The sequence below is a fragment of the Branchiostoma floridae genome, chromosome 17 (genome assembly GCF_000003815.2).
Source record: "Branchiostoma floridae strain S238N-H82 chromosome 17, Bfl_VNyyK, whole genome shotgun sequence".
Classification (NCBI taxonomy): domain Eukaryota; kingdom Metazoa; phylum Chordata; class Leptocardii; order Amphioxiformes; family Branchiostomatidae; genus Branchiostoma; species Branchiostoma floridae.
In genome coordinates this window covers 12,778,396-12,787,892 of record NC_049995.1, presented here as the reverse complement: position 1 = coordinate 12,787,892, position 9,497 = coordinate 12,778,396, and the positions used below count along the sequence as shown (strand labels likewise).

Below are 9,497 nucleotides of genomic sequence, written 5' to 3'. Positions count from 1 at the left end.
CAATATAAGAAGCTTCTTGGAGAGCCGACTTCCTTGTAAAACGACATCTCTCTGAAAATTCTCAATCCTGCTTTTTTTACCAGGTTGTAAAACTTCCAAGAGAATCAGATCAGTCGTCATGTTGTAGCAGCTATAAGGTTCATGTAAAACATATGGAAAATAATCACAATTTAAGTAGCTTCTTGGAGAGCCGACTTCCTTGTTAAAACGACATCTATCTGAGAATCCTACCGTTTTACGGTGCGTTGAACTTTCTAAGGGAATCAGAACACCTATCTTGTTGTGTCAGCTATAAGGTTCATGTAAACACTGGCTGTTAAATGAAGAATATTTGCCAGGGGGATTTTGCTACCAGAGGAGTTGGCCGGCCGCGTAGGATGGGAAACATATTAACCTTAGAGTGGACTGACTCCCCTGGCCAATTTCCCTTTTTTTCCGAGTTCTACGATCCCAGCACCCCCGTAGGAAGGCCTGGTAGAGGTCATTCTATCTGGGATCTCCCAATCCTGCTTTATCAACAGGCGGTGAAACTTTCAAGGGACTCGAATTAGTTTCTTGTTTTGACAGTTATACGGTTCATTTAATATATCAAATGGAAATATATTTGTGATCAACATAACTCAAGAAACTCCTGATGTATTACGGTGATCTTCGGTATGTAGGTAGTTGTTGGGAAGACGAAGGTCAAGATTCGTTTAGGGCTCTCTAGTGTTTGACTTTGTGACTAGACTGCACCTTCCGTTTTCGTATCTTTTGACCTGGACATACTATGGTCTTATGGATTGTTTTGATGGCAGATAGCTTGTGATGTAAGGAAGAAGTGGTGTATGTTTGGGTCCTCTGGCAGCTTGTTCTGGAACTGTAGGGACATACTTGTCAAAATCTTCCAAGGAACATAACGGAACAATGTAACAACAAATCTCCATGATATTTAGTATGCATGTATCAGTAGGCAGAGATCTACATAAAAAAATCTTGTACGAATTAGGACAATCTATATTTTTAGTGTTTTCCATTATAGGACTCTGATAAATGTAACATAATAGCATAATTGATGCAAAAGCGTCATAGTTCTTCTAAGTAGCAAATGACTCGATTGTCAATATTGTGACCTGTTTATGTCAGTTAATTAGGTATATATAACCAAGCGTAGATACAACCTTCACCACATGCAGGTACCATGTCAGAGGCGACGCCTAGCGGTAAAGTGTTGAATTGATTGCCTGACTTTATTTCTGAGTTGTAGTATCCAACTGTCTGGAACGAAAACGTTTGCGTTACAGCTTAGTAAACATGGTTGTAATAAGTGCAATTTATCAATTACCGTTACCATCCACGCACACTTCTAACCCGTGGCTTCGTAGTGTTCTTACCCTATGCAAACGATATAACTGTCGATGGAGGTAAACGTAGCACCATGTGGCGCAATCGGTAAAGTGTTTCACCCAGACCTCAGAGGAAACGGGTTCGAAACCGATGATTTATCCCGATTTTGTGCCCTTTGACCTTCCTCACTTCTCTCAGGTGAAAATGAGTGCATAGCTTCGGATAGGAAGGTCTCTCAGATGCGACGTTAAATTGAGGTCCACACCTCAAGCACCTCAAAGAATCCACCGCACTTATCGAACAGAGTAGGGGTCCTTCCCAATGAGAGTGGTTCAAACCCGTCTCATGGCCGTACCTGGGGAAATTCATGTCGTATTGAGGTCACCTGAGTGGCGCCGAATCGCAGCTCGCTCCAGACACTGGCTGCGAAGAGAGAGTAGTCGGCCCACCCAATAACCAATAAACCCCCTCTGCGTCGTGGACTTGGACTCGCCTGTTCAACATTCAACGGCAAATATTTATTTACTTGACGACACCACACCCTATAGCGAGTATGTAAATCCTTGGTTGTAAATAGAATAAAAAAAGGCGTCAATTATTTCAGTTTCCTTAAATTTTGCAAAAAGACAACACAGTACAGCTAAAGTGACTATTTAGAATATTTAAAAAAAATACTTGAACACCCCCTGTCAAAGTTTGTTTTTCAAAACCTTTGAACTTCCTAGGCACTCCTTTTTTTTCGGCGAACTCACAGGTATAATGACGTAATTGCATAGGCGTTTCCGGTGTCTAACGTCACCGAAGTACAACAAGGAAGTGGCTGCGAACGGTTCTCGCCTTCTCGGTATATCCTAACTTACTTCTCGTCCAGCTATGTTGTTGTATGGTGTCGCAGTACCGACCAGCTTTCGGGTTGTTGTCACAGGTAAGTTAAATTTTGAAATTTTTTCTGTCCTGACCTTTCCAGCGCAGTCAATTAGATACGGTTACTTGGCAACTTACCACCTGCCCGTATCTAATACTGCGTTGAACGGGTGAGGACAGATACTGGTACTAGTAACCTTAGGTAGCCACAATAGTGTAGTTTTTCACCAAGACTAGGACAGAACAAACCATCGACAATGGTCTACTACTAATAGACTTTGTAAAAGCAAGGAGGTTAATTTTTTATATGGGCTGTGGGTTGTTATATGGGGCACGGTATTGCAATTCGAAGGCGGATCCAATATCAAACTTCCGCCGCCTTTTACCTCTCTATAAACCAAAGTCAGGTACCCAGTTTTACACCTGGGTGGAATGAGGAACGTCCTGTATAGTACCTTTCCCATTAGTACAAAATCATGCGGTAACATGAGTGGATTCGAACCTAGCACCTCTTGGTTTTGCGCTAAATACCCTGTACTTAATCATTCCACACGAACGTATGACTTACATTACTTAGTTTACACAACTTTTTTTTCCGAGAGAGCGAAATTCTGTTTGGCACATCAAAAGTCCCCACTCTGGTGTTTGAAACCTATCGTATGGCGAGGGTTACTAGACCCATTGCAGCGAGGTGCTTCATCATCCAACAACATATCAGTGTATCGTCAAAACGTTGTTTGCTCAAGAGTTGAATGAGGGTCTGCATGGGGGGGGGGTCTTGGTAACGCTTAACGGTGAATTCAGGAGGCCTGGTAACGCTTAACGGTAAATTGAGGAGGCCCGGTAACGCTTAACGGTAAATTCAGAAAGAGTTACAAAGCATAACAGTAACATTGACGTGCATTCTTATTCATACAACGCTAGAGTAGTTATATCAATGGGTGAAAATATCCGACTAATGACATTGTGAGAAGAAAAGGGTGCCCAGAACCCGGAGGAATGACAGGGACAATGTACATTGACGGGGGCAGAGTTCCCGGCCCGCCACAGAGACGACGGCAGCAAATTTCTTATGGGGGGATGGAACTATTGTTTCAGCACATGGAGCGCCGAAGGCACGGCGCATCTCAGGGGGGTCCGGGGGTACGGGTATGCTCCCCCGGGAAATTTTCAAAATCAAGACCCTCTTAAATGCTTCTCCTGCATTTCCGGCAAATTTTGCCGACAGACTAAGCTAGGTTGATTTTGACATTTTCATCAAATTACACATGGCTACAGCTTTGACCTCCACCCGCAGAGCCCCCGACATATTTTTAACGTAGAGTCATGTTGTTGCTTCTTTATCAGTGACAATCAGTCTACCGCGAGAACAGATTGAAAAGCACACTGACCCGTAAGACTTGAATACCAGGCATGAACTAGGCACATTTTAGCGTCTACATGCATAAACTCCGCCTTTCTTTCAGCAAATAATTTGATCCGGATGTTTTGTTTTGTTGTTGTTCACAGTTCTCCTGGTAGCATTGGTACCACAAGCAAAGTGTGAGAAGTTTATAGACAAGAATGGCTACTTGAAGTGGAACCTCGGCAGTAATGTTCTAGTGGGCGCTGAGACAAGACTGGAGTTCACATTCCGCTACTGTAACAACAAGGGCGTGCTGATTTACCAACAAGGGGAGGGGAGGAACTTCTTCGCATTAGGAGTCAACGATCAGAGACTGTACATCGAGGCGTCCATAGATGGACTGGCCGTGGAGGTAATATTTGAAGTTGCAGTTTAGACTCATAGTAGCTGAGTTAAGAGTCAACTTTGTCGCAGCTTCCTTTAGTAATTAAATATTAGCCTCCCAATGACACAATAAAGACATCGTCAATATTTATTATAATTTGAAAGGCGGATTGATACAATAAGCACTTTCGAACACTTCTGGGTACGCGACAGGAATTATGGGTACTACTATGTCAAAGGTAGTACAAGCTACTTAGGTGACGATTTATCTGCCTGATGAAAAAAGTGTTTATTGTGGCTGATAGCTGCGGATGCTGTTTAATCTCCAAGCAGATCCTACGGTGCCATAAGATAGTATCAAAGTTAGGCAAGGAGTATAGCCGGCTAAGGGAGTCAAACGGGCACAGGTCGCATACACACTCCTAGGCCGGCTTCACTCCTCTGCCAGCTTTTGATACTAACTTAAAGCTTGTGGCACCGTAAGGTCTGCTTAGAGATTAGATGCTGGTTACATTTACGGTTACGTTGTCTCTTCCGTAGATGTACGCCGGCGAGAACGTTCTCAGGAACCAGACCCACGATGTCACCATCACAAACCTGAGGACCCTGAACGCCAACACCGGAGTCATCATCGACGGGATCGCCTACACGCCAGAGGTGATCACGGACGTGGTCGTGGACTTGGACTTCAGCCGCAGCATCCTCGTCGGAGAAACTCAGATTGGTGGATACGAATCCATTGATCAACTGAGGGTAAAACTCCATTTCCAATTACATGTACACGTGTCACGTGTCAGGAATAAAGAAAAGTAATGACTTTCACTCGAAACGTCCGGAAATAATCTTCATATTTTATACAGATGAAGAGATTATTTGTCTTACAAGATATTATCTGGACATCTAATAAGCTTTAGAGACGTTACTTTAATTCCTTTTCAGTTTTGCCAAGAAAAAAACAAACTTAAGTGAGTGTTCATAGTATATGTATGTAAGTATGTGTTGTGTTCCATCTTCTAATGAAAGAATAGGATTGATGAGTCAGTGAATTGTCCCGACAATCAGGCATAGACATGAGATAATTCTCGATTTTCTGCGCCCCTCCCACCCAGCTCAACACCCAGCGCCTGAAGGCCTACCCCATCGTCTGCATAGACTTCATGCGTGCGGGGCAAACCGACATCGACCTGAACAACCCCGACAGCTCGCTGGGCGTGACGGACCGGTGTGTCGTCTGTCTGCCGCCATCCGTGGTCACTCTGACGAAGACGACGTCATTCCTAGAGATGAAGGTGGACAGCACTCCCCGGTCCAACACGATCATCAGTATCAACTTCAGAACTAAGTAAGGCTATGTTAAATTGTTATCCAATTAAAAGAATTAGACTCAACGAAATTTTCGACTGAATTTTCAGTTTTCTGACCAAGGGGCATTGGACACGTGACTTGCCTCATGTGTGACGTAAGCAATGTGTTAAAGGTTGTTGGAAGTCGATATGGCCCAACTTTAACCTATTCAATATTCTGATTTACCAAACTCGTATCAAATTTCATGCTAGTACCAAGTAAGTGTGTAGCGAACAAATGCAACGTTTACATGCTTGATCATTCGTTAAATACGCTGACTTTGTCTCAAAACGTTATCACCTAAATAGTCCGTCAAAAATGGTTGAGATTACGTTAGACAAAGCAGATCTACGTCATGTCACTTGCATGTTGTTTGGGAATAAAAGTAACTAAAGAAAGGATTCTTACCATGGTCTTACATAACGTTCTGTCTCCAGGGCTCCAGACGGTGTCCTGTTCTATTTCGGAGGCCCGGCGTACCTGGCTCTGTACTTGGAGGGCGGGGCGCTCGTCCTGCGGCTCAACACAAGGGTAAGGCTACAGCTCCTGTATATTGGTACCTCATTTTATATTTTCCAAAGTTGGTAACTTGCAGCAAATTTGTATCAAAGAATTAAGTTACAATTATTAGCTAGTAGCGTGCTTTGCAGTGATAACAATAGTACCATAAAGCTTTGAAAATCAGTTCAGGGGTTATTAATCACATAACGTTTGGAAACATGTTCGGGGAACACGATCGTGCCTATTTAAGAGATGTGTAGAAAGCGATAATATATGTTTTCTTCTCTCAAAGCAGAGGTTAGGCTCTTGCTATTTTTGACATTTTAGACGTCTTCATAGGCATACAAACCATGAGACAAAAAGAAAACGGTACAAAATAGAAAGCCCTATAAAACGCCAAACCGGGGCCTAACCTTTGCTAGGAGAGTTGTGTTTTCAACTTCAAGCGGTTGTTTTTGTGTCTTTCGATCATCACTAGGGAAGTGGTGCTGACACCAAATATAAAACAACCAGAACAACCTTCAATGATGGAGAAATGCAGGAAGTTTCCGTGACGAGGACAGGCAACATGGCCACCTTGGTTGATGGCGCCGGGAATATTATTGCTCGAGTAACTTTCGGTAAGTTCTCCGGACCGGTGTTTCTTTTAAGGTGTCATTTTGGCAGTCATTTTGACTGTCTCTCAAAATGACTTCGCCAACAGAGTCTCAGGAGTGGTGTATTGCTTCCACCTCACAGGGTCAGGTGGTGGTGCCCAAAACGCAGCGGTCCTGACATGCTACCAATCCTGTGCCCTTAGGAAAGACACTTTACACGACTTTTCTCATTCCGCCCAGGTGTACAAATGGGTATCTGACGGGTTGGGGAGGTAAAAGGTGGTGGGAGGAGAGGAATAGGCTCCGCCTTCCACTGATGGTGCCCTATATAGATGCTGAAACTAGAATTAAGTTATCCATAGACTGTAAGTTAGAGTTTCAGTTTGATCATATTTTGCCGCCAACAGCAAAGATGACAACATCACTGTACACACTGGACCAGTCCTGATAAGCTAAATTTTTCATTGATGCGTTAGCGATATTCATCGAGTTGTTTGCGCCACGTTGGTCTCTGACTTGTTTCTTGGCAGGACGTATTATCTGCTCTTGCATTACGACCTTAGCCTCTTAGTCTTAGTCTCTACCAGACTCTAAAATATTGGTCAAATAGATAACATGCTAGCGGAGGTAGTTGCTCAACTCGGACAGCTAACTCCTCTGATGTGTTATTAGTTGTCTGTATCTGTCCAATTTCTACTATTTTCTAGCGACCTGTGGAGCCTGGTAGAGGCTAAGACTTCAATAGATACTTGAGTATACATACACGTATGAACCTGGCTTTAGGTGTATGAACCAAGTGTTTGCTTGATCCCACCAGGAGGCAGTCAGAACAGCGCCCAGGCCCTGAACGCGGACCGCCTGTACGTGGGCGGCTTCCCGGACGCTAACAGCGCAGACCTGTCCTCGGACATCGAGGTGCGGCAGTCGTTCCGCGGCTGTTTGGAGGAGCTGCGCTTCTCCTCCTACAGCGCCGTGGAAGAGGCGCCCACACAGATCAACTTCGAGAACCAAAATGAGGCGTCCAGGTCAGTAAAACACACATTCGAACTTTTTAACTTTCCATCCATCCTCGAAAGTTATTTTTTATTTATTTATTGGTTTGGCTGCATGCGCACCGAACACACAGCCAGGGCTGCCCAACTAGCCTATAGCTATTACAAAGGGCTAGCCCTGCTGACAAACACATAAACCTCGAAAGTTAACAAACGATAATCTTAGACTGAACATTTCAGTGATATTCGAGAGACTGAATACAAGAAAGAAACGCATGGCTACGTCAAGTTGTAGCTAACAAATTCCAGTTTGGTCGATAGAGCCGCCTATAGTGAACTGATCGTTAGCAATTGATACACCTACAACTTTTGAGTGACCAACATGTTTCACCCTTCAGAACGAGAGCCATGAAGTGCGTTTGAAACCGGTTCCTCCTTGCATTCGCTGTCTAACGCGACTTTTGTTTTTCTTACAGAGATGTGGACTTCTCTGCCTGTCTGGAGTCTGCCAGCTGCCAGTCCTACTCGTGTACGGGAGAGGGTCAGCAGTGCAGCATGGGAGTGTGTGAGTGTATCCGTGGATACGGAGTCCTGTCTCAGGACCCGCTCGAATGCTACAACATCGACGACTGCAGTCCCAACCCCTGTCAGAATGGCGCGGTGTGCACGGACAAGATCGCCGACTACAACTGCACCTGTACGGACCGGTACAAAGGTACGTCCAATTACATCATTTCTTTTTCATTTTTATCCTGGGTTGCCCAGCTCAGTGATTGACACTGCTTTGCAGTGGGGCCCTACGAAATTCATTTTTTATGTCCATGCTGAGTGGCTGGAAAGGTTTTTGAATTGCGAAATGTTGGTGTTACATGTATTTGAAAAGTGACCCCTGTGAACAGTTATCCATCGCTTTGAAAGATGTGTGTTTGAGAGATCCAGATTGCAGCACCCCTATACAGTAAAAGCTAAATAGTTGCACAACGGATAATCGCGCACTTCTGTTAATTGCACGAAATCCCAAAATCCAATGGTGGTGCGGTCCACCTTATTAACTTCGCTTTGTTGCACCATTCGGATAATTGCACAAAGAGCACTGCAGAGACAACACTCTCTGTCCTCTATTTCTTACTAGAAGAGTAGACAATAATAAGATTGCAGGTAAAAAACGAGTTATCACAAGTTTTCTAACTATTGCGTTTTTTTGCTAAAAATCCTAAACTAAACAAAGATATGATAGCTCATATGATAGCTAATGAAGTCTAACTCATTCCAGGTAAAAACTGCAGTGTCATCCGCAACTGCTATGACTTCCCGTGTCTCAACGGCGCGGAGTGCATCGAACTGGACACGCCGACACCTAGCGCGGCTGGCCGGAACTGCAGCTGTGCGCCAGGCTACAAGGGCGTTGACTGTGGACAGGACTGTGACGAATGTACTGAACAGTGTAACAGGTAACCAAGTTTGCAACACTTATAAAAAAATGAATAAACAGTTGAGAAAAGAAATATCTTGGCCGGCCGGCGTATGTGCATCGGCCGTGTAATTCTATACATATATTACTCAATAGCCAGTGTCATATTTTTCTGACAATACAATATCAATAATCTCCAAGCAGATGGGATAAAAAAAGCATAAGCTCGCCTAATAATAAGGAGTTTATCCGGTCTAGAAGTGTGTATTTCCCACTGTACGGTCTGCTTGGAGATGGCAATATCAAGACACGTACTTCATAGTCTATATGTATAGGATATTTCCAGCCACTTATACACGTAAGTCACATTTCATTTGCAATTGGTCCCTCTAGCGGAATTTGCGTGAACTCCATCAGCTGTGAAAACAGCATCGGGGACTTTGTCTGCGAGTGTAAGGAAGGCTACGAAGGGAAGGACTGCAGCAATGAGATAGACCACTGTAAGGACAACCCGTGCGGCACCGGCATCTGTAACAACTTCCTGACGGGATACAACTGCACTTGTCCCGACGACCCGACAGGAGCCGTGCCGAACCGTGAGTTGTAGCATTCAGAATGCCTCCTTGTGCTAGACTCCGGATCCGTTGCAGTTTTCGAACGGGGCTGTTGGGTTTTTTTATTGGGGGGGGGGCGTTGGTTCGCGCTTCTCAACGTTGGCTGGGTTCTCTTGTGCT

The 9,497-nt window shown here is 44.3% G+C and overlaps 1 protein-coding gene across 1 annotated transcript in view; it reads left to right on the top strand.

Moving 5' to 3' along the window:
- The first annotated feature begins 2,113 nt into the window (after positions 1-2,113).
- LOC118404571 (protein crumbs-like) overlaps positions 2,114-9,497 on the top strand; it is a 9,602-nt gene continuing 2,218 nt past the window's right edge. The window contains exons 1-10 of the mRNA XM_035803747.1: positions 2,114-2,251; positions 3,700-3,947; positions 4,460-4,672; positions 5,029-5,261; positions 5,701-5,794; positions 6,243-6,384; positions 7,178-7,385; positions 7,829-8,067; positions 8,626-8,803; positions 9,157-9,359. Of these exons, the coding sequence (XP_035659640.1) occupies positions 2,200-2,251; positions 3,700-3,947; positions 4,460-4,672; positions 5,029-5,261; positions 5,701-5,794; positions 6,243-6,384; positions 7,178-7,385; positions 7,829-8,067; positions 8,626-8,803; positions 9,157-9,359 (1,810 nt within the window). The 5' untranslated portion in view covers positions 2,114-2,199. The remainder of the gene's footprint in view (positions 2,252-3,699; positions 3,948-4,459; positions 4,673-5,028; positions 5,262-5,700; positions 5,795-6,242; positions 6,385-7,177; positions 7,386-7,828; positions 8,068-8,625; positions 8,804-9,156; positions 9,360-9,497) is intronic.